The 26,318-nt window shown below is 35.4% G+C and overlaps 1 protein-coding gene across 1 annotated transcript in view; it reads right to left on the bottom strand.

Annotated features, from left to right (window-relative positions):
* Window positions 1-573: 573 nt before the first annotated feature.
* rps6ka4 (ribosomal protein S6 kinase, polypeptide 4) overlaps window positions 574-26,318 on the bottom strand; it is a 29,635-nt gene continuing 3,890 nt past the window's right edge. Inside the window, exons 4-18 of the mRNA XM_051893916.1 lie at window positions 25,171-25,321; window positions 22,620-22,735; window positions 22,089-22,196; window positions 21,892-21,972; window positions 19,941-20,044; window positions 19,638-19,788; window positions 16,627-16,788; window positions 13,027-13,152; window positions 12,783-12,916; window positions 10,863-10,956; window positions 10,449-10,619; window positions 8,301-8,498; window positions 7,829-7,988; window positions 4,566-4,729; window positions 574-1,685 (exon numbers count right to left, since the gene is read on the bottom strand). Of these exons, the coding sequence (XP_051749876.1) occupies window positions 1,473-1,685; window positions 4,566-4,729; window positions 7,829-7,988; window positions 8,301-8,498; window positions 10,449-10,619; window positions 10,863-10,956; window positions 12,783-12,916; window positions 13,027-13,152; window positions 16,627-16,788; window positions 19,638-19,788; window positions 19,941-20,044; window positions 21,892-21,972; window positions 22,089-22,196; window positions 22,620-22,735; window positions 25,171-25,321 (2,133 nt within the window). The 3' untranslated portion in view covers window positions 574-1,472. The remainder of the gene's footprint in view (window positions 1,686-4,565; window positions 4,730-7,828; window positions 7,989-8,300; window positions 8,499-10,448; window positions 10,620-10,862; window positions 10,957-12,782; window positions 12,917-13,026; window positions 13,153-16,626; window positions 16,789-19,637; window positions 19,789-19,940; window positions 20,045-21,891; window positions 21,973-22,088; window positions 22,197-22,619; window positions 22,736-25,170; window positions 25,322-26,318) is intronic.

Genomic DNA, 26,318 nt, shown 5'->3' with positions numbered 1-26,318 from the left:
ACAGAGTGAAAAAATATAAATGCTGGCGAAAGACAGCAAAGGCGCTTCAGCAACCCGGTGAGTACTGGAAATAGCATTGAGCTAAAACGCCGCTTTGGTAGCCAATGTTTCTTTACGCTCTTGTTTCCTGAAGATGTGTAATCGGACATGTTTCTTTTCCATGACACAAGGATTTAGGAGTCAAAAATTGCATCATCTGACAGTGACTATCGTAACAGAAAATATTGTGTAGTCTGAACCCGGCATAAGTTAGTGATGGTATATAAAGTGATCTCTATAAACTTCACATGATAACTAGCAATAAAAAACACACAAGGCAGAAAAAGGTGAATCTCACAGAAACTGTCAAGAAACATCAGGCTATATTTCACATCAAACAAGCCCCATCAAGACACAAAAGAAAAATTATTTTGCATTAAGAAATAGAAAACAATTTATAGTACTTTTTTCATTACCAATGGCAAAATTAATATATGAGCAATCTAAGTTTCATAATTTTTTCACATGAGTACAATTTTAACTACACATGGTTGCATTTGTAGACAATTTAATTGTGCTGATTTTAATTTTAAAAAAAAACTGTGGACAATGATTTTCATTACTGTATTGAAGTAAAGAGAATTTTTTTCACAATTTGGGAGGGATGACTAGGTTAACTATCGTTAATAATTGTTACACATTTAATGATCCTTAAAATGAATAATATAATTTTGTTTTTTGATTGATGAGAAATACAACTGACATTTCTTTGTGAGATTCACCCAAAAGTGTGTATAGGAGGAAATATCATCATCAATTTCCTTGACAAGACCTATTGTAACTGGTGATTCAGTGAATTTGTGTGGTCTGACTTCATAGGTTTCTAAAAATGTAAAACGTTTAAAATACTATACCATGCAAACATCGAGAAAACTTCTTGAAGTAGTGATATGTAAAAGGCCTGTACAAGATTCACATAAAGCTTTGCTCGTGGATCATTAAAATACATTAAAATACACGTCCACTCTAATTCTCACATATGGCTTTGCTCTCTTGTCCACTATTCTCTAACATTTCAGCTTTCCCTGATCTCAGTTTCACGTGTTTCGATCGTCTTTACGGTTAAAGATCTCTCTAAATGCAAGTGGATACCCATCACATGACATTTTTACATTCATTAAAATGTCTACAGTCTCAAATGATGAAAAAAATTGCAAAGGAAATGCCATCTGAGTCTCTTTTATAAATGTAGATCATTTCCTTGGCATCGTGTTTTCAGAGAGCCACCATGATTAAAAATCTTCTTTTCCTCCAAATGACTTGAAAAAGTTGATCTTGCCAGCCAGTTTTACTCCTGAAGAGACTTTGATAAATGTTGAATTTGTTGACATATCAAGGTTATATTATTTCGCTTAGTCTTTTATATAGGTCTTTTTCATCCTGCAAAGGCCTTTGCAACACATTCTCTCACCACATCAAAGCAACGGGAGATGTCACAGTTTAGGGTCCTCGTGGGGATTCAGAGATTGGCAATTCTGCGTCTTGGAATGGGAAGCGGATGAGGAAGAGGAGGAAGTTGAGGAGGAGGATGAGCTGCGCCTTGTCTCCACACCAGTACTGGTCATTTTCATCTTCCGACGTTTTGCTAGCGGCGCATTGTCGACACTTTTAAGGAAAAAACCCTCACGCTTCCCCCGGTTAAATGCCTGTGGGAACAAAGAAATATGATGCTAAGCATTGATATGAGTTTTGTGCTGGAACCCATTTTATACAACAAAGTATCTTAAAAAACAGACTATTTGGTCAATGATTGTCAGTTTTTTAGTGAGTGACTAAACAGGAGTGTCAAGAAAATTCCAATACCGCGGTACTTCCGCCTACGTCACGCGTGACCTTTCCAACGTGATTATGTAATGTGTGGTGCATCGCAGAGCAGTGCAAGACAAGCATTTGTGGTTAAAAAGTATATACTTTTTTTTTTTTTTTTTTTTTTTTTTAGAAAATGACAGATCATTTAGCTAGATAAGACCCTTATTCCTTAGCTGGGATCATGTAGAGCCCTTTGAAGCTGCACTGAAACTGACATTTGGACCTTCAACCCATTGTACCCCGGTGAAGTCCACTATATGGAGAAAAATCCTGGAAGTTTTCCTCAAAACCCTGAATTTCTTTTCGACTGATGAAAGAAAGACATAAACATCTTGGATGACATGGGGGTGAGTAAATTATCAGGAAATTTTAATTCTGAAGTGAACTAATCCTTGTACATCGCTTCCTATTTCAAACCTATGTAGGTTTGTAACACATTTGCATAATGCCAGCCTACGGTCTTCATTGGACCCTCAAACACTGTAATGGTAGCTGAGGTCTTGAGTTTGGTGTGTGTTGTCGAGAAGACGCTGTTTTCTGTGCTGCGAAAGCAAATTCACTTCGCATACACTTCAAATAGACGAGGACTCGCACTGGAATTGATACGGTAAAACCAACACCATCATTACTGTTCATATTACTGTGTATCAAGGGCTGAGGAAGACTCCGGAGCTGAAATTCAGGTAATGGGCATTTAGTTTCTGACACGTGCTGTAATTGGTCATCCAATCACAACAGACTGGGCCATCTGGCCAATCAGAGCAGAGTAGGCTCTCAGAAAGAAGGGTTTTAGAGAGACTGGATCCTTGATCAAGCCATTTCAGACACTGTGAGAAGAGGTGATGCTGCAATGTATGTTATGTTTTTTGACCTTGGATGCATTTAAAGTGCCCCTATTATGGATTTTTGAAAATTACCTTTCATGTAGTGTGTAACATAGCTCAAAGTGAATGTTACTCAAAGTGAAAGTTATTGTCTCTCAAAAGTAAGAGTCGACTCTGAGTCAATTAAATGAGTCGTTTGTAAAATGAATCCCAAACCGTTTCGTTGTGACGTCAAAACGAAACATTAGCATATTGCCCGCCCACTTATTGCACGTTCAGACACCAGGGAAAATTAATTTCTTTTGTTGTGTTCCAGTCATTTTACTGACGACTGTTTCTCAAACCTCGGGGAGATTAACGCAGGATTCACAAAACGCTTGGTCTTAAAATATGGATCAATGCCCAGTTTATTCAGACCAGCTTGCTCCTCTGAATCTCAACCTGTAAGTATAATTAATAACTGATGTTTATATTTTCTAGCGATCGTTCAAAATTCGTAGTTTTGTATGTTATGTTGTGTAACGTACACCCTTGTTTGTATGTCTCCTGCTAACCGGCTAACTCACGTTTCTGTAGTTCTGCTATTCAGATGTGGGTCCAATATTGTCTAAAAATGTGTCGATTAATGCAGCTTGTCTGTCTTATTACTTGGAGTAATGATCAAGGATGGAGCACGACTTTTGTTTACAAAAAGTGTAATGCATTATCAGCTATTCACATTTGTGCTCGGCTAACGTGGGAGTTTACAACATAGCTGTGGGCCCGGTACGCTTACATAACTGTCAAACAAACAGTTTTTTCCTCTGCGTTTTTGTTATTACAGAGCTATTATGGAGCTCTATCTGTATTGTAATAGGATGTTAAGATGCTAGTCCACGCTAACTAGTTGAAGTATTCTCTTTGTAAACAGTAAACACCCATTGTAATGTCAAGCAATGATATAGCCATTTTTCTTTGTTAATAGTTATGGTGAAAAAGTTTGTGTATACATCTGGCCTAAATGTTTATCTTATGTTTAGAGGTTTTCAGCTTCGCTTGGCATTCTGATACAGCACTGACATAAAGTATAACAGTGACGCTACTATCACGTCTTATAAATAACACAAACAAAGGTGACATTTACCATAGAGAAATGTCCTACACCAGTCGTGATTGCGAATCAGTTTCTGGTTGATCGACTACTGACATTTCATCGTCAGGCTCGAATTGATACGGTAAAATCAATGCCATCTTTTCTGTCCATACATTGTATTCGTCTTGCGAATTGATAGCTGTCATTCAGTTATGGCAATGGGCATTTCGTTTCCGGGATGCGGTACGCACAGTAGACCAATCACAAAGGATTGGGCCATATGACCAATCAAGAGCAGCTCACGGAAAGGAGGGGTTTAGAGAGACTGATTCTTCAAACTGCTTCTAACGAATCGCTTACGCATCATTGAGAACTGGGGTGAAATTAAATGTATATTTTGACCTTGCATGCACGTAAACCTGTTGTAGGAGACTCCCAAAACAATATTAAGAACCTTAAAAAAGGCATAATAGGGGCACTTTAAACTTATTGTAAGAGATGGCCAAAACAAAATTAGAAACCTTTAATATAGCATAATAGGGGCCCTTTAAAAATATTATTTGTGTTTCAAAGACAAACAGGTCTTGTCATCAGTGTATTTTGTATTGTTTGTTGGTAAGATGTAGATAAACTGGTTAATCTCCCTTATGCTGGGAAAGATGTACCGACATCCACAATCATTAAACCAAACATTATTATTTTTGTTATTCTATTTGGTACTGCTAGTAACTATACGTAATATATAACATTCCTCATGACTTTTCCTCAAGAATTTACATCACTACTCAATACATCAGAAAAAAAAAATGCAGATACTTGACCTTGTAGGTGGCATTGACATAGGTTCGGACGGTCGGGCCGGTGGACTCCAGAACATCAGGGGTGCAGAGAGGGGTGGAGGACATGACGCCACCTCCCTGAAGCCAGGCGTTCTCTTTCAGAGCCGAGAGCTTCAGCCGTCGCTCAGGATCTACCGTTAACAAACCTGTGAAGATGAAGAGGGAGATAAAACTTGAGATGGAAGCTAATTTAGGGGCTGCCAATATAAGGATCCTTCAGCCACTAAACCACCATCCTCAGGGACCACCACACTCTTTCCTTCCACCAGGGCACTGAACCTCATCCATCTCAATCTAGATGATCAGATGACAGCTATAATAACAAGCACTTGTGCTGAAATTGGACTGAAATGCGTTCGAGTGCCTGCGGGTCCCTGATGGCTGGGTCAGGAATCACTCATCAAAAGCTTTGGAGTGGTATTAAAGCGTATTTTGCAGCTATTTCAGGTCGTAATCAATAGAGATTCCAAGTATTGGGTGAACGCAAGTAAATTTCACATGTCTCCGTGCTCTAAACCCATAAAGATTGCAATTCAGTAACTATGGATGACCACCAGCAATTTCACAGAAGACTTCATAAACTAGTAGATCCTGTAGCAAGGGCTTTTCCGAGTGAATCCTCAATTGGACCCTAATCTTAAACCTGATTTAAATGACACACATTCAGGTTATCCAAATGGATTTTCTGTATATGGAAGGATAATATCCCATCTCAGAAACTGCCTACTGATTTTGGAGCACTGGGACAAAACAGGCTACAGACCTGAAAAAAATAAAAAGGAATCTATAGCCATATTCAGACAGTAATTGTTTCTCATGGGAACATGAGGTAATTTCCAAATTTACAGGGGCTTGTCAGTGATTATATTGCCGTCTGAATCCAGAATGTCAGTGTTTTTCTCCCACCACCCGCGGACTGTTTTTTTTTTTTGTTTTTTTTGTTTGTTTTTTTAAACACCAAGGTCATGTGGTAATTTAATTGCCGTCTGAATTCAAATCTCAGAGTTTACAAGCAGGGGCCAATCCAAAAGTCATTTTGTTAATCCTTTTTGACCACCGTACAGTAACTGCTGCTTTTCGTGGTAATGTGCACGCATTTATTACTGTAATTCTGGAAACCGTTTACAAGAATAATAAATACATTTAAAAAACTTTTAAAATAGGCTATTATTATGGCATGCAATCATTTTTTTTTAAATTTGGGCTTGCACAACTAATCATTTTACTAGTTGAACAAGCAGTTGGGTCAAATATTTACCTTTTGTAAAGGTTAATTTCCACATTTTTAAAATGACATCTTTTTGAGATAACAAGACAGAAAACCATTTAAACTACAGCTTGTCAATTTTCCTATTTTTAAATAGAATATTTAAATGTATTCAAATGATAAATAGGATATTTTCCTATTGTTAAATTAAATATGAATTTATTCATATTAATTAAATAAGTGTACCTGTACTCTTGGGGTCAGAACAAACTACATTTGTGTCATCAAAATGGAATCTGTTTACTTCTGTTGCTAAGTAACAACAATGCAGGAGAAGGCGGCAAAATGGATCATGTTGTGTGCCTCACTGTTGTGCTTTAGTTTTGTTTCCAAAGTGTCAACACAGAATGGCACTTGCATCTATCTTCTGCAAATGTACTACAAAGGTTTATCTCTCCGCTTGCAGTGTGTCAGTCCAGCTTGTCAGGAAAGTGAGTGAGCACACACACACACACACACACACGTTGGGTTTTCATGTTTTATGGGGACTTTCCAAAGACAAAATATAAAGGAGGGAGGGGAGATATCCAAAGCACATCAACTGGTCACCGGGGTTCCTCAGGGATCAGTTCTTGGACCTCTCCTCTTCTCCATATACACTACATTGCTGGGACCCATTATACAGGCACATGGTTTGTCCTATCATTTCTATGCTGATGACACACAGCACTACTTTTCTGTTTAATGTATACTGTACAAACTGTATTTTCCTCCAACCCTAAACCTACCACAGAAAACTTTTTACATTTTCAAAAAACATCATTCTGTAAGATTTGTCATTCTGTAAGTTTAGCCGTTTTCCTCACGGGGACCTAAAAATTGTTTGTGTGGTCCTGCTAAACCCTACATTATGGGAACAAAATGTCCCCACAATGTAGGGTTTAGCAGGACCACACATTTAGTTTGACTAAACCATATGTCATATAAAGCGGTTTATTTCAAATCGCATTCATATCAGAGGCGAACCGTAACGGAGATCACATGGACCGTACCTCAGACCACCTTTTTATGCAGACTCGGTTACGGTTTGTGAATGTGTCCCCGGGTTTGGAAAATAGGACTCACATCATCCAAACAAACCAAACTCAAATTAACCCAGGTGTGCAATTTTAATTATATCAACAATAGGGCTGGGCGATATGGCTGAAAACTGTATCACGATATCAGTGTTTCATATCGGTCGATATCGATAATTATTGATATTTTTTCTGACCCATTTAAAATAAGGACCAGGAGAAAAATACATTACATTTAAACATTTTTATTTTAAACTTAACCTTCCTCTGATCATAATCCCCTCAGTTATTAAGACAGAAATGCCAACAACCATGGAAAACTCAAATAATTAAAATGTTGTGCGGTGTTGCAGCTACAGATGTTGTTGGTTGAATACGGCTGTGCTCCAAAGGGTGAGCGTGGCTAAGGTGGTACATCAAGTTTGTGGTATTACCAGTCTTGGCGGGGACGACGGTCTTGCATAACTTGCAGACGACATTGGTCTGACTACGGTCAGATTTATAATATCCAAAAAACTGCCATACTGGCGAGCTGACTTTTCCTCTTTTATTTACAATTTCCTCGCTCGCTGCGGCACTCATTTTCTGCTTATCAGTTGCCGGTTACTGAAGAGGAATCCAGCAGACCAGCACGAGACAACGATATGGCGCAACCAAACTTGATACTGTTACATGAGTGGCTGTTAGTGTGTCACTCCCTACGTTGCTAGGTTACCAGAGAGCGAGTGCCTTTGTTAATGCAACCAAACTTGCTTCGCAACCTCTGTTTTCTTCCGACGAAGAATAAAAAAAAATATCGAACGTTTTATCGAACACATTTTTTATTGATATTGATCACGTGTCTATCGCGATACATATCGTTATCGTTTTATCGCCCAGCCCTAATCAACAATAATAATAAAGTCATCCTTTAGCAAAATTTTTTTTTACCACCCAAGTTTTGATTCTTTCACTTTTAGTACCTCTCACTAGATCTTTGGCCTCGTCAGACACACCCTTCCAGGCTTCTCCATCCAATGAGAAATCTCCTTCTTTGATCTTGTGCATGATGTCAGCTGCATGCGATGATGTCATGCCTTTTTTCTCACTCTGGAATGGAACTTGGCCAGAGAGCATGGTGTACTGACAAAAAACAATATTAACAATATCAGCATATTACTTAACATTTTTTAACAAACTTTCAAATTAAACTGCGATTTTTTTTTTTTTTTTTACTTTTAGTAGAAGTAAAATTTACTTTTGGAATTTATCAAAATACCAGTTACATTTTCAAATGAGTAATGTGTTACTTTTTCTATTTATTCAATTTAATGTAACATAACTTTTAAATGTAACATTATCCAATACTGAAGTTTCCCCTGACTAAAACAATACATATGGCAGAACAGTCTAGCATAGTACTTCATTCATACACATATAAACACTCACACCTACCAAGATCACCCCCAGGCTCCAGAGGTCGCACGCCTGGTCATATCCCGAGCTGTGGAAGAGCTCAGGCGCGGCATACTGCAGGGTAAAGCAGGGGGTCTGCAGGGGGGCACTGCCGCTCCCCGCTGGAAACAACCTCGCAAAACCAAAATCAATCACCTTCAAGACGGAGTCATCCGACTCATCAGCAAACAGCACGTTCTGTCAGTGGAGGTGAAAAAAAGAGAGACAATACGTGACATACTAATATGTACTGACAATAACCACAAGAGGTTCTGTGTTAGTCATTTGACTTCATGTGCACGTTTTGGCACTGTTGATCCAATTATGATGCATCGTGATGTATTGAAACATGCAATGCGTATTGTATTCTAAAGTGATGGCTGAAAGATCTCGTTTAGGAAAAAATCCCACTGATGAAGATTAATGCCGACAGTCGTCAGATGTGGACGGCACATTAAAATTCCACAGCACGTAGACGAAATCAGCACATGGATAGCTGAACACAGAGTGAATGCTGAATACATAATATCACAGAAGTGAAATCAAGCAAACTATGAATGATGATCACACAGCTGACGGGAGATCTGAATGAGAGAACGAGAAACTGAGTAGAGCATGGCCAGTTAGTACCGCAACAGATGGGAGCATAATGCTTTTCTCAATGCATGACAGCATCCTTTTATACATTTAGAGAGAGAATTGATTAAAAAGGCACTACGGCTGCTCATTTCTTCATTCTATGTAAATTGATCTATTGAAGTATTCAAATATCAGGATGTCCATCCTTGTGTTCATTTATCGGTTCTATTGTTCAAACCTCAACAAACCTACACATTTGTTGATACATATCGATTCTCAATAATCAAAACAGTTTCAATATTCATTTTTTACTCATTTATCAATACACTGATACCAGCTGAGCTTTTTCTCTCTCTCTTCTCTCTCACAGAGAGTTGAGACACACCGCAGTGTGTGTTTTAATTAAAAAGAGTGTGTGCAGCTCATGATCTGGTGTTTGCAGCTCGGTTCACAGTAAATGCAGCTAATCCCATTTTCTGTATATGCTGTGAGTTTAATATGCATTTTGTAGACATGCACCAGTAACGATTTATTTTTATTTATTTTTTTTCACATTTTCATAATCTCCAACATTTTTGTGGACAGATGATTACGGCATTTCACTAGATTTGTAATGGGAAGGTATTGTAACGAAGTTATAAATTTGAGTATCATGACACATTAGAATTTGTGATGCACTGAAATTTTCGCAAGTAAAAATATTCAGCAAAAATGAAAATAGTTTTGGAGGGTCAAAAGCATTGACTGACATGATGTTTAATTAGTTACTTTTGACACGAAACAAAGCCTCAGCTTTCAAAGTAAATTTTTTTTATAATACATGTCATTTTGATGCCCTTTAATTAGTCGTGACAGAGCGCTGTTGCTACTCAGTTCAAGCGGCACGTGAACTGAGCATCTCTTCCTCGTTATAGCACGAAATAAACGTGAATGAACATCAGAAGGTATGGTGAAAGAAACAGTACAACTTACTAAAATGTGTCATGTCTCATGTAATCATTCAATCAGTGTTTCAACTGGAGAAAGACATTGTAAACAATGTCACGTAACATTACATTTACCTCAGAAAAACCATTTAATTAATTTAAGAGCAACATATGTGCAACGTTACATATTAATTATATTATACTTAACCTGTTGTCTTCATTATTTAATGTATGTTTGAATAAATCTGCCCTGAATAATGTCACTGATATAAAAACTGCCATATGTGCAATTTAAATGTTTATATACAGCTCAATTTGATATACAACTAAATTTGTTTACCTAATTGATTATTAAATAAACGTTATTTTTGGCTTTCAGCTAAATCAAAACTAATTACGATTTTGGTGTTCCAGTAAAAAAAGCAGTCCTTTCCTCTTTGTAAAATCTAGGTAGATTATGATGGATAGATGGAAGAAGAAGAAGAAAGAAGAAAATGTGAGTGGCCTGTGCAAACATCACTGACACAATGATACGAGTTGTTTTTTCGAGTGGTTACTAGGGTGTTGCTAGTTAGGGCTAATTACCTTTGCCCTAATAAAAAATCTAGTAAATCTGTAATTCTTTCTCTCTGTATCTCTCTACCTCTGGTTTGAGGTCTCGATGTACGACTCCAGCCTCATGCATGTAGCTGACCGCCGACACTAGGCTCTTCATCAGCTGACTGGCCTCCCATTCTGCAAACACCTTCTTTTTCCTTATTCGCTCCAACAGCTCTCCACCACGCAACAGCTCCATGACCAGATATGTATGATACTGGGAGAGACGGAATGCAGAAAATGGGAATGAAAAATAAAAGCAGTAGCATAAAGGGCATTAAAAAAAGCAATACAAGAGAACTAAGTGTGTATTATATATCAGGTGATCAGGTATAAAAGATCCATAGTTTTTTTTTAATAAAAAAAAACCTCAAATGTATTTTAGTCTGAAGTCATTTTAATTAGCTTAAAAACAGCAGAATTTCGATAGCTAGGTGTATGTTGTGGTGCAAAGGCATACCTGATCGGTATAGACCTCATGGAGTGTGACGATGTTCGGGTGAGATTCACATTGGCGTAGTGCTGCGACCTCTCTCTGAGTCATGGCCTCCATCCTACAAAGGAAGAAAGACTGTGAGTAGGGAATCGTCAACGATATTATCTTAATTGTTGATTTAACGACATGACATTATCAAGTATATCATTCACTTTACAAAAACATGCCTTAAGAGCGCAAACTTTCACTGCATGATGCAGCATTTTAGAATGCAGTTAAAATGCCAACTGAAATTCTTTTGCGCATCTCAGATCAACAAACAGCAGTGTTTCATTACTGAATTAATCTGCTTTTTTTTATTATTTAGCTGAATGATTCAATAACCCATTCATAAAGACACTTGTTTAGTTTCTGAATGAATAAGCCGTTTTGAACAAATCATTTGAATGAATGATTCAATGGCTCAATCATTAACACAGGGACTTTCTGCCAACTACTGGTGGTTTTAGTTTCATACTTAAAAACGTTTTTCAATATTCAAAATTTTATTTTTTAAATTTAAAACTTACGCAATTGTAATTGCAGTGAAAATATGTTTATGCCACCTCTGAGCCTATATTAAATTCCTGTTTACACCTGGTCACTTCATGCGTTTTCTCTGATCGAATAGCTATCCGATCGTGAAAAGACCAGGTGTAAATGCCCTCCGAAACGCATTTGAGACTGATATAAATCCGATCGCTCAAACCACTTGGTCTGGGACGCATTCCAGTCAAAACTGAACAAGTCAAAACTGAACAAGTCTAAAACTGAACAAGTCTGGTTGTTGAAACAACATATGTAAATTTAACTCCTCCCAAAAATGCTAAAAAATAAACTTTTGAGAGCATGTTATAGGCTAAATAACATGTTATAGCCAGATATGACAGCACTACTGCATCACACATCACCGCAGATGAGCAGCTGAGTATCTCTTCAGCAAGCCGATGTGCAAACTGCCGCAAATCAAACTGAAAGTAAGTCGCAGGCGCTCAAAACACAATCATCTTCATTAAAAGTAATGAGACTAAATGATCTTACCAGTGCTGTTGCCGCGCTCTCTCCTATTACGGTCTTTGATTTTGAAATTAGCTGATGGTCAATAAAATGCAGCTCATATTTGTTGCTTTCGGTGACGTGAACTCCATGAAATCTGCATATAGCGCGGGAATTGAAGATCGGATTTTTATCCATTTTGCGGAGACACATTTATGTGGCCAAGTGTAAATGGAATCATTTTGATAAATCAGATAGCGATCAGATCAGTAAAAACGCATGAAGTGTCCAGGTGTAAACAGGCCCAAAATGCCACTTCAGATGCAGCTTCTGTGCCACCTCTGTAGTGCAAAAAATGCCTTTGTTGATAATGATTTTATTGGATTGGTAACAGCCCTATAATGTTGTAATTATTATTGTAACTGAATTTATTGATTAAATGTAAAAAATTGACAAAATATGATCGAAACATCATAAGTTTAGAAACATTTTCCACAGCAGGCCTAAATCAGCCAAAGTAACAGCACAGAAACTCACACAAAATATTATTTGATTATCGTTATTTACAAAATCCCAGAAAATATAGAGATATAATTTTTTATAAAATATAGATATTTTTTATATAATATCAAACACCCCTCATGCTAAAATCGTATAGATATTGTTTTACATTAAAAAGGGATTAAATTATTTTTTTCAGTAGTCTTGAATGACTTTATTACTATAAAGAACTATAATTATATATTTATTACTATAAAGAACATTATGGGTTTTTTTTTTCTCCTAATGCTTACCTTCATAAGAAACCTCAAACAATGACTGTAAAACCTCAAGTGATGACAGTATGTCATACAGTATGTGATTTTTAATGTGGTTTGGCAATAAATAAATCTGGTTTAATGTCACTACCTTCGGCTGATGATTTTTACAGCATATTCCTGGCCACTCTGCCTGTGTCTACACTTCCTGCAGACAGAAAAACTACCCTCACCCAGTGGCGTCCCCTGCAGGCACAGCTCATAGTGCTGAAAGAACTGAGAGTCCTGAAAAAGACAGAAGAAACAATGATGTTTTACCTTTTTTCCCCAACCAAAAAAAAAAAAAAAAAAAAACTCTTTCAAAGTTTTTCTTTTTAAAAGGTGCAGCTGTGTACCTTTAGCATAGAACTGCGCTGGACTGTAGCAGAACCAGGCCGGTCAACATTCACATGAGCATCCAGAACATCCGCCATAACCACATTCTTATTGAACAAGATAGAAGGAGCCACAAAAGAGTAGCCCTAAGAGAAAGAGGAGACTGAATCACTACAGAGATTAATTTGGCAACAGTAAAATCAAAAACTATGGAAGATTGTTTCCGCCACTAAATAAAAAAATAAAAAAGGTACAGTGCTCAGCGTAAATGAGTACACCCCTTTGAAAAGTAACATTTTAAACAATATCTCAAGTTTAATATAGCATCTGTTTAACTTATAACATGAAAGTAAATTTAATAATATAACTTAGATTACGCATTTTTCAGTTTTACTAAAATTAGGGTGATGCAAAAATGAGTACACCCCACAACAAAAACTACTACATCTACTACTTTGTATGGCCTCCATGATTTTTTTACTTTTCAAAGGGGGTGTACTCATTTACGCTGAGCACTGTAATTGCGACTTTTTATCTCATAATTCTAACTTTTTTTCCCTCAGAATTGCGAATTATAAAGTCAGAATTGCGTGTTATAATGTCAGTAAAAGTCGCAATTCTGACTTTTTCCCCTCGCAATTGCACGTTTTTATCATGCAATTCTGACTTTATATCTCACAATTCAGATTTTTTTGAGTTTATATTTTGCAATTCTTTTTTTCTCAGAATTGCGAGCACATAACACGCAATTGCGAGTTTATATCTTAAAATTCTGACTTTATATCACGCAATTCTGACTTTATAACTCGCAATTCTGATTTTATAACTTGCACAATTCTGACTTCATAACTCGCAATTCTGACTTCATAACTCGCAATTCTGACTTCATAACTCGCAATTCTGACTTTATAACTCGCAATTCTGACTTCATAACTCGCAATTCTGACTTTATATCATGCAATTCTGATTTTATATCATGCAATTCTGACTTTATATCATGCAATTCTGATTTTATAACTTGCACAATTCTGACTTCATAACTCGCAATTCTGACTTCATAACTCGCAATTCTGACTTCATAACTCGCAATTCTGACTTTATATCATGCAATTCTGACTTTATATCATGCAATTCTGATTTTATAACTTGCACAATTCTGACTTCATAACGCGCAATTCTGACTTTATAACTCGCAATTCTGACTTCATAACTCGCAATTCTGACTTTATAACTCGCAATTCTGACTTCATAACTCGCAATTCTGACTTCATAACTCGCAATTCTGACTTTATATCATGCAATTCTGACTTTATATCATGCAATTCTGATTTTATAACTTGCACAATTCTGACTTCATAACGCGCAATTCTGACTTTATAACTCGCAATTCTGACTTCATAACTCGCAATTCTGACTTTATATCATGCAATTCTGATTTTATAACTTGCACAATTCTGACTTTATAACTCGCAATTCTGACTTTATATCATGCAATTCTGACTTTATAACTCGCAATTCTGACTTCATAACTCGCAATTCTGACTTCATAACGCGCAATTCTGACTTCATAACGCGCAATTCTGACTTTATATCATGCAATTCTGATTTTATAACTCGCAATTCTGACTTTATATCATGCAATTCTGATTTTATAACTTGCAATTCTGACTTTATATCATGCAATTCTGATTTTATAACTCGCAATTCTGACTTCATAACGCGCAATTCTGACTTCATAACGCGCAATTCTGACTTTATATCATGCAATTCTGACTTCATAACGCGCAATTCTGACTTCATAACGCGCAATTCTGACTTTATATCATGCAATTCTGATTTTATAACTTGCACAATTCTGACTTTATATCATGCAATTCTGATTTTATAACTTGCACAATTCTGACTTTATATCATGCAATTCTGATTTTATAACTTGCACAATTCTGACTTCATAACGCGCAATTCTGACTTTATAACTCGCAATTCTGACTTCATAACTCGCAATTCTGACTTCATAACTCGCAATTCTGACTTTATATCATGCAATTCTGATTTTATAACTTGCACAATTCTGACTTTATAACTCGCAATTCTGACTTTATATCATGCAATTCTGACTTTATAACTCGCAATTCTGACTTCATAACTCGCAATTCTGACTTCATAACTCGCAATTCTGACTTTATATCATGCAATTCTGATTTTATAACTTGCACAATTCTGACTTCATAACTCGCAATTCTGACTTTATATCATGCAATTCTGATTTTATAACTTGCACAATTCTGACTTTATAACTCGCAATTCTGACTTTATATCATGCAATTCTGACTTCATAACTCGCAATTCTGACTTCATAACGCGCAATTCTGACTTCATAACTCGCAATTCTGACTTTATATCATGCAATTCTGATTTTATAACTTGCAATTCTGACTTTATATCATGCAATTCTGATTTTATAACTCGCAATTCTGACTTCATAACGCGCAATTCTGACTTCATAACGCGCAATTCTGACTTTATATCATGCAATTCTGACTTCATAACGCGCAATTCTGACTTCATAACGCGCAATTCTGACTTTATATCATGCAATTCTGATTTTATAACTTGCACAATTCTGACTTTATAACTCGCAATTCTGACTTCATAACTCGCAATTCTGACTTCATAACTCGCAATTCTGACTTTATATCATGCAATTCTGATTTTATAACTCGCAATTCTGACTTTATATCATGCAATTCTGATTTTATAACTTGCACAATTCTGACTTTATAACTCGCAATTCTGACTTCATAACTCGCAATTCTGACTTCATAACTCGCAATTCTGACTTCATAACTCGCAATTCTGACTTTATATCATGCAATTCTGATTTTATAACTCGCAATTCTGACTTTATATCATGCAATTCTGATTTTATAACTTGCAATTCTGACTTTATAACTCGCAATTCTGACTTTATAACTCGCAATTCTGACTTAACTCGCAATTGTGAGTTTATGTCACAATTCTGACTTTTTTTCTCAGAATTGTGAGATAAAAGTCACAATTACCTTTTTTATTTTTTAATTCATGGCGGAAACAAGCTTCCATAAAAAACAGCTTGAACCAGCCTAAATGGCTTGCTGGTTTTAGCTATTCTGATGGAATATTCTATTCTTTAAAAAAGTTCCACAAAAGAACATTTAGAATGAAGAAGTTGAGCAAGAACAGAATTTTCATTTTTGGGTGATTTATTTCTATAAACTGGTCTAGCTGGTCTCCAGCCTGGTAAAGCTGGTGTTTAGCTGGTTAGACTGGTCTGGTTTGGCCAGCTGAGGTTGGTTTAAGCTGTATGTTTCAGCAGGGGGGAGTTAAAGCTGAATAATAGAACATCATGGAACAGGGTATACATGACAGAGGAGGTGTTAAAAAGTGTGTCTTGTGACTTGATCAAGGAGACTTGGTATTAAGTTACTGTACTGTAATTGTGAATGTATGTGTACAGTTACTCTATCTGTTGCTATTAATAATGGAGGGCTGTGGCAGGAAGTAAGATTTAATGTATTGTATGCATGTTTTTGTCTCCATGAAAGGGACACAGGGACAGGTGTGTTTGTGCGTGTGAATACCTGAAACAGACGGTCCGTACTAGGTGGTGTGCTGGCAGGGGAATAGACCGGATCCATTCCTGTAAACTCCTCAGCAAAGTTACCCACATCCAATTCATTACGTAGTTCTGGTCGGAAAGGGCTCTGAACCTTTTTCTCTGCCAAGTCCGACCAGTTTAACCCCTAGAGAGACCAACCAGTTGAGCTGTGTGACAATCTACAGTGACATCAAAAAGTATGTGGACACTTAAGCCACTTAAATATGTATGAAGGTCACTGTATTAGATAACGAAGTATCAAGTGCCATTTGTTTGTTTGTTTGTTTGTTTAAAGAAAAAAGATTCTAAAAAAAAAAAAAAAGATTTTCTGGTTAAATATTTCATATAAAAAGTATGAAACAATAGATATGCTGTTCAAAATGAATACTAAATATTTGGACACTTTCTGATTTGTGAAACTAAAATCACTTTGGGCTTAAATTGGTCATAAAAGAGAAAATCTAATTTTTCTAGACTTGAAAATAAGAGTTTGATGTACATTAAAAACACATTGTAACTTCCTCAGTCCAAAAAAAGGCATTTACTGAAAATAAGCTTAAAATAAATTGTTACACAAATCTCTGATTTTACTTTTAGTTAATTAACACAAATAACCAAGGTTGACAAGAAGTGGAAGTTGCAACTGACTTTACTTCCATATTGTGACATTTTCGAGAGAAACAGCGAACTGAATGAGGAAAAAAATATATAAGACAGGACTTAATTTTATCCATCAATTGGTGACTGGATTGTAAAAAAGTAAGAGTAGCATACCAGAATGAGGCAGATATGAATTCTGGATAAATTAAGAATCACCATTATTTTGTTTCAAATAGAAATCACAATTCTCCCACGATTCTGAACATACAAAATAACATGTAATTTACTGGAGGTTCTGACAAAATGTTAGTTGCTGCAGTCTAATTTAATTAATTTCAGTGAATTATTTAAAAAAAAAAAAATCAGTTTGAATAAATGATTTAATGACTCATATGCTTGACTTGTTTCATTACTGGATGAATCAGCGTTTTTGAACGAATCTCTTGACTGAATGATTCAATGACAAATACATTTTTTAACAGTCACTTGTCGCCACCTACTGGTGTAAACATGTAATTGATATAATCGTTATTTGAAGCACCGAGTTACTTTTAAAAGGTGATTTGCTCTATTTTGATCACTTCCGCAGAATTAAGCGTTTATATCCGAACTATAAACTTTTATCTCAATACTTAAAACTTTACTCAGTGCTGCAATAATTTAAATATTTGTAACAGAAATAATGATACCTACACACAACAACTGCTTTCTCTGGTCAGGGGCAATGCAATTAGCTTAACTGCCATACATGCTTGCATACGTCAGCAGAGAAAAGTCATATCACAAGGAAGAGCAAGTTGACATTTTGATTAAAGATTACTTTAAGTGTGGGTTGTATTGTGAAAGTCAGGCTTTCCAAAAAAAAAAAAAAAAAACTTTTTTAAAAGGATGGAGCAACAGAACAGAAACGATATTGAAAGATATTATTGAACTACTCAAAACCAATTAACAAGCAGTGCAATTTCATACTGTTAGTAAAAAGGTTATCCAATCATAACAGTAGGCATTAACATGCCATTTGTTCATCAGAGAAAGGACAAAGCAATGTAAAACTAAATTATGACAGTTTTTGGTGCAAAAATCTTGATAATTTAAGTGGGCCTCAGGCAACAAGTAAAAAATGACCCCTTTAAAGTTGTATATATATATTTTTTTTTAATCTTTTAATGTTTACCTTTTTAATCATTAATCAAAATACAATAACTTGCCCTGTCTCTGAAATTACTTTTCTTTTCAAACATCACCAACCATCTGCAAACATCTACAACCATCTGTCCTATAACTACTATTCACAATCTAATCAATTCCCGATTAATAAAATCAAGCCAGTCCAACATTTTTCCCCACTTAAAAAAGGTCACAAAGAAGTAAAATGGGTTGCAAATACAACTTCTATAGAGAAATAGAGAAAAGATGAGACAAGGATGGAGAAATGATTGAGAGTAGTGATGCACCAAAGTAATTAAAAATACAGAAACCGAAATTAAAGTTTTAATTTAGCTGAATACCCAAACTAAAGTTTAATTAATAATCAATTAATTAAATGTATTTAATAATCAATGCTGAGTTGTATATAAACTTTCCAATTGTGCAAAATACAGTTTTAAATTAACTGTTTATTGATATAATTGAGTTTCCACTCCAATTCATTGTTAAAACATAAACATTTAAACAGGGGCTGTAATAACTTGTTTTCATGATAAATGTATTCAAATTCATTCAAACATACATTAAATAATGAAGACAACGGGTAAAGCAAAAATATAATGAATATGTAATATATTGTGGTAAATATATATTAATTTTTTAGCCGACTAATGAATATGGACATTAAATGGTTTTTGTATAACGTTACTTGACATCGGTTTATTGACGTCTTTCCGTGGTTGAAACACTGAGCAATTACATTAGACATGAATTTATTAAGTTTTACTGTCTTATTTTTTCAACATACCTTCTGATGTTCATTCATATTTATTTTGCGCTATAACTAGTAGTAAAGAGGAAGAGATGATCGGTTCACATCCCATACCCAAAAGATTTTGGTTCATCAAAATGAAGTCAGTTAAAAATGAGAAATCGATATTGTCAACCCAGCCCAGAATCCACAAAACTGACATTTAACTTTAGAAGCTTATCCACATTTTGTGCATTAAATAGACACGAACAGAGTCAAAATGCACCATCGGAGAAGCGCTAAATAAACGTCACTGTTTCGGTCAATGATTTGGGCCCTCCAAAACTCTTTCGCTCAAAATCAAACATTTATTTCCTAACTTTTGGTGCATCACTAATTAAGATATTACAGTTGCATGAGATAAACAGAGATAAAATGTGAGGAAGTAAAAACAGTTGAAAAGCAAAAAAACTGAATGAAGGGATGGCTGAAAGAACCTTGAAGAAAGGATGACATTTGATCTCCTCGGCTCCTCGGGGACCAGAGCCCAATCTCTTATGAGGGTCTTTCACAAGTAACTTTCGCAGGAGGTCCTGAGCCAAGGGCCCAATGATGGAGGGGAATGGAGGCTCACAGCGCAGGATGCGTCTGCCAGGGACAGAAAGCAACTTTAATTCTGGGAAATATGAGATGTATTCATAACAGTTGTTGGAAGTTTAAACACTGTGGGAGTACTCTGTGAGTATCTGGACGTGTGGAGAAAATCATTGAAGGTTTGCCTGTGTGCGGGCGAAACTCACTTGGACACCTCACTCTGGGAATTCCGCTCTCCTTCCAGAGTGAACGGAGATGCTCCCGTCAACAGCTCAAACATCAGAATCCCCAAACTCCACCAATCCACTGCCTACAGACAGGAAAGGAAGGAATTATTACCACTATTATACATGTCATCAATCATAATTTGGAGAATCTCTCGGAAGCCTGTAAATAAGACGGTAAATGTTTCTAATGGGTACGTAAGGTCAATACAACATTTACAGGGGCTAGTCGGTGAATTAATTGCCGTCTGAATCCAGATTTTCTGTGTTTTTCCTTACACCATCCACGTAAAAATTCCCGGCCGAATTACTTAATGTTTTTGACAAACAAAGGTTGTGTGGTAATTTTGCCATCTGAATCCACATCTGAGTTTACAAGAAGGGATCAATCCATAAAGCACTCTACGGTAACTGCTGCGTTTTGTGGTAATGTGCACATATTTTAAATATGGACACTTATTACTGAAATGCTGGAAACTGTTTACAAGAATAATATGATGTCACTGACCCACTACAGTTAGTGGGAGCTTTTAGAAAGAAAAGAGAACAAAAATCCCTTTACAAACTTTAAAATTATTATAGTATCCGATATTTTGGTAACACTTTATTTTGATGGTCCCCTTTAGACATTCTGTTGACTATAAGTAACGTTGAACCTTCACGTCAACTAGTTCCCATTAGAGTATTAGTAGACTGTCTGCTTAATATCTGATAACACTTTATTTTGATGCTCCACCAACATTCTACTGACTATAATTAACTTTGCAAGTACGTCAAATACAGTGCAGTAATACTCAACTAATACTCAACTGAGAGTTTGTTGCCATGTAGGTGCAACATAATATCAAAATAATGTGTAACCAATCATTTTTTAAATAGTTATTATATACATTTATATAATTTAGGGATTGCACAACTAATCATTTCACTAGTCGAAAAAGTAGCAAAAATAGTTGGGCAAATGTTTACAGTGAAATAAGAGATTGCATTAACTTATTTCTGCTAATTTCCACATTTTTAAAATGACAAATGCAAATTTTTACAGACATTCCCATGAGAAACAAAAAAACATGCCATATTTTTGTCATATTCTTGACCAAAATCAAAATTATAAATGTATATTTTGCATTTTGCAAAAAATGTAAGACCATTAAGACATACATTATTTATATAAAAAAAAAAAAAAAAACTTGTTTTCATGGTTGTAATATAAAAAGAGAGAGAAATTATTTAAAAGTTAATGTGTATATTTTTATAATTTAACAATAAAAATACATTCTTCTATCACAGCTTAATGTGTAGATGCAAAATATAATTAAGACATTTGCAGGTAACTTTCAGTAATGAGAATCATATTTGTATGATAACCCAATAACGCCAATAACCCAGAAAGTGACCATTTTATTCTCTTGAACACATGGAATGGAAACGGTTCTTTATTTGCAAATGTTTTGCAAACATAATGAATGAGAAATACAACTCAAAAAGCCAAAAACAAACTGGTTACATTACTAATATTTTATTTAGAAAAGTGCTTAATTATCAAGAAATTTAATTTCACCAAACAAAACACAAAAATTTTCGGTAACCCATTTTAGGGTCATTTAACTAGTTGCTTATTAGCATGCATATTACTAGAATATTGGCTGTTTATTAGTACTTATTAAGCACATATTAATGCCTTATTCTGCATGACCTTATTCTACATTCTAAATCCTATCCAATACCTAAACTTAACAACTACCTTACTAACTATTAAGAAGCAGTAAATTAGGAGTTCATTAAGGGAAAAGGCATGGTTAATAGTTTATATGTGTTCCCTATACTAAAGTGTTACCAAATTTTCTTTGTGCAATTATTTCTCTTTTTTCCTTTCCATTCGAAATATGAAATGCTTCTGTGAGATTAGTCAAATAATTTTCTCTCCTCTCACCTTTCCATGGCCAGCTTTCCCTCTGATAATCTCTGGTGCCATGTACTCTATAGTGCCACAGAATGAGTACGTCCTCTCTTTCTACATGAACAAAGCATATCATCATGACAATGGTGCACTGGATTACAATACAACATTGATACAACAAGAGAAAAATATCAACTATAGTTATTATTTATTAGTTTTTATTTTCCCACCTCCTCTTCCAGAAACTCCTTACTCAGCCCAAAGTCTGTCAGAACCACATGACCATCACTGTCCAATAATATGTTCTCCAGCTTAATGTCCCGGTACACAATGCCAAGCTGGAAGCACAAAACCAAATAAGGAACTTAGAAAACACTGGTAATCCGTTGAGTGTTTTAAAAAAAAAAAAAAAAAAAAAAAAAAAAACACAAATCTCACCATAATCTCTTTTTTTATAGCTAAAACAATTAATTTCAAAGTTGGATCTTAATCTTTGATCTCAGTTTGATACAAAAAAAAAAAAAAAAAGATAATAAAATAGTATTGATAATTATAATTAATTACGTTCCTCTCAAACAATGATTAACAAATTACTTTTCTATCTGGGTTTTTTTTACAAATACAAACAAATTAAACAGTATTAATCATATTTAATTAGTTGCATAAGTGAATTTAATTTCACTAACTTACATATCTGTAAGAGTGTATCTACTATTTATCAATGAAAAGTTAGCAGACGATACTACAGTAGTTAATAGTACCTTGTGCAGGTGCTCCAGGGCCAGAATAATTTCCCCCACGTAGATCCTCACCTCATCCTCGGAGAAATGATCTCTCTGATACAGGTGCGTGAACATCTCTCCTCCACTCACATAGTCTTCCGAAACAAACACACACTCACAAAATTTTCCAAAAAACATCAAAAACATTTACAAAAGGACAAATAGCTAGAAACTAGAGGTGGGTGGTATGACCAGTGTCTTACATCACTGGGGATGAGTAATTTTACATCACAGTAACAGTATATATAACAACACAGTTATTATTGCTGAAAACTCATTTTATATTATACCCAATTACGTAGTAATGCCTATTTTTGGATAATAATGTAAGTTAAATAACTGACATTTGATTAGTTTTTCTTGGCGTTTTCACACTGGGCACGTTTGCTGCGGTCCGATTCTGAGTGCGATTGTTCCTGGTGGGTCAATATATTGTTTTTTTATTAATTTGGTGCTATTATGTGCAGCAAAATAAACAACATTTGGGTTTACCGTATATGCGTCGCATGAAGGCGGCTTTCTGCTGCTTGCAAACGGAATCTTTAGAGAAGTTGCACATGTTATGCACGAATACACTGCAGGCTCACTCTCGCTCGTATCCAAGGTAAATCGTCAACACTATCATCCCTTACACATGTTTTATTGAACTAAATACATCATAATCGGCTAAAACGCATGCGCAGGTTACTTTACTTCCTGAACAAGCGCGCACCCGAGTTTATGTTGCTTTCATATTCACGCGAATTGTGGCACAGATCGAGGGCGTGTTCACACTCGAGTCCTTTTTAAAAGAACCGAACTCCTTTAAGTGGACCAAGAGGTGAGCCAAGTGAAAAAGAACCCAGTACTCTTTACGTTCACAGTCCCTGTCCTTGAAAGAGGACTCAGATCCTTTTTTGGTCCACTTAAGTAGGAATGTGGTTTCAGACCTCTCTGTGTTCATACTGTTGCTTTTTGGATCTAGTCCAGTTCAGTGTTTGATGGCTGACCCTATGGCCTTCAAAATTTAATCCCATTCACTTACATTGTATGTTACTCACTAACCAAGATATTTATTTGTAAAGATTATCATTATTATTAATTATTATTTCTATTATGTTGTAAAAACGACATTGTTACAAATGCTGTTGAATGAGCTTAACTCTAAGTTTATCTTTTGCACAAAAATATACATTTTGTTGCAATACTACATTCATACTCTTGTACTATATCACACATCCAGCTTTGTAAATAACATTTATTTCGAATTGTTTTCCTTGAATCATGTATTTTATTGCAGAAGGCAATGCTAACATCAGCATATAAAAAAAAACAATAGGACAAATATAATGAAAGATGCAAATGAAATAAACTGCTCTAAATTTTCCAGGTACAGTAGGTATACCTAAAAGCAGCTTTCAAGTAAGAAATGGAATAATCAAATGAAAAAACTGCATATTCTTCACTGTATGAATAAAACACATACTTGTTTCTACTGATTCTTATATTAGGCTGCTGTCACTTTAAGAACTACAGTAATGCACGGATCCAATATACTGATACACATACACAATTTCTTTCATTTACTTAAGACAAAATCAACTGTTTATGTGAACCTTGTGTGTTTTAAACATTTTAAATGCAATAACACGCTAAAGATAATTTAGTTTAGTACACGCGCTGTAACAGCTGGTTTTCTGTGTACGCGCTTTAGCTGTGTGCGCTCGTAAAAGCATTTCAAACTGGCAAGGTGTGCAGCTGCGTCACAGTTTGAAAGCGGCTGAAATTACAATAAACAAGTGTAAGTTGTGAATGAAAAAGATCTGCCAGAAGAAGCAGCCATGATGAACAGCCGATTTGTAAGGCATCTGATGACCAAACTACATTGGAATTTGCAAATGGAAAAATCAAGAGAGCCTGGACTAATTTGAGAACATTTTTAGCGAACCATACCGTTAGCAGAAAGCGAACCGTACCCAGACAACCTCCTGAGATGGTCTTGGTTCGGTTCGCTTTAAAGGGGTCTGAGATCGTTTGGAGTGTTCACATGTGGGCCAAAAATCACGCAAACCGCGCTCAGACCCCTGAAAAGGACCAAGTGTGAAAACACCCCGAGTGCAACCGTATTCAGACCACCTCCTTTAGGTAGTCTCGAGTTCGGTACCCTGGCATGCACCCGGGTCCACATTACCAATTTTTCATGCGAACCGTGCCCCGTTCAAAACTAAACTGCCAGTGTGAAAACGCCCTAAGATGATTCATAAAATGTGAACAATAAATCTAGTATCAGTGGAAACACACCTTCAAATTTTATAAGACCTGGAACTGGATGAGTTACATTTAAAGTAGTGCTACTAAATCGATTAATCGTGATTAATCGCATCTAACAAACATATTACTGGGGTACGTTTTACAAAAAAATATTAATTCAGTCTTTCTACTTCAAAATTTCACCATGTTTAATTCAATGCTACTTGCAGTTTCAAGTTTTTCAAGATTGCATATTAATGTGGGCTAACACGTTATTTCGATAGCACACTCCTGTGCTTACCTAGTATAAGATGCAGTTTGGTTTGCGTCTGAAAGGCGTAATGGAGGGTGACCAGAAAGGGTGACTGACGAATGTGTTCCAGCACCTGTCGCTCTGTTCTAGTGTGCTCAGCAGTCTTTGCCTTCTGAACAATGGCTGCTTTCTTCAGAACCTACAGGGGGAAAGATCAGAAAATAATTTCATAATAAGAATGAGACGAATAACATTTGAACCAGTGTTATTATTTGAGGGGCCGTTTACACGACACCGTTTTCAACTAAAAACGTAAAACTTAAATTTTTGAAAACGAGTTTCAAAGTGCAAGTTTTTGAAAATGATGTTATTGTGTCAATGTAAACTACAAAAACGTGAATTTGTAAAAACTGTGATGTCATGCACATGCATATTACGTCTTCAGTCTATAGGAGCGTAGTGTTTTTTTACAAAGTGACATCGCCATCTACTGGCCTGGCAGCAGAATACAGCGTTATTAATAGTTTCCTCTGATCCGTGTGATCGGGGATCATTTTGACAACGTTGTCATCTGTGCGCAAAAAGTTCAAAGAAAAACTTTTCTGTTTTTAGTACATTGTTGTTGTCTAAACGTACCCTTAATATAATTTATATAGTATTATATTTTTTGCTAATATTTTTAATTAGATTTTAATTTTAGTTATATTTTGTTGGTTTTGTCATTTTTATTAGTTTTTGGGTTTTTTTAAGTTTAGTTGTTAGTTAGTTATTTTGGTACTTCAACTTAAACAAAAATGAGAAATGTTACCTATGCAACTATTAACAAATTAAGTAATAAATTCAAGTAGTGAAGTAATAATAAATACGTTTTTTTTTTATAATTTATTTCATTTCAGTTCATGTTTATTTCAAACAATAAAATGTTTTTTGCATGGTTTTAGTTTTAGTTAATGATAATAACCCTGTGAAAAAAACCCCCTGAAAAATAGTTATTTCATCAAAATCTGCTGTGACAGTCGACAGGTGAGAGCTGTATAATCTAACATAATGGCCAACTATGTTCTAGCAGAGTATTTATTTCTATGATATGTTTGAATTATTTTTTAAAAAGAATGCCCCTTAATAAAAAATATAATTCCTAAACTTATTGAGAACATTATAACTCTGAATGCATATTTTTGTTTGTTTTTACTAAC

This window comes from Ctenopharyngodon idella, chromosome 5 (genome assembly GCF_019924925.1).
Source record: "Ctenopharyngodon idella isolate HZGC_01 chromosome 5, HZGC01, whole genome shotgun sequence".
NCBI lineage: Eukaryota > Metazoa > Chordata > Actinopteri > Cypriniformes > Xenocyprididae > Ctenopharyngodon > Ctenopharyngodon idella.
Note: the sequence above shows the minus strand (reverse complement) of the source record. Positions and strands in the feature narration are given on the sequence as shown.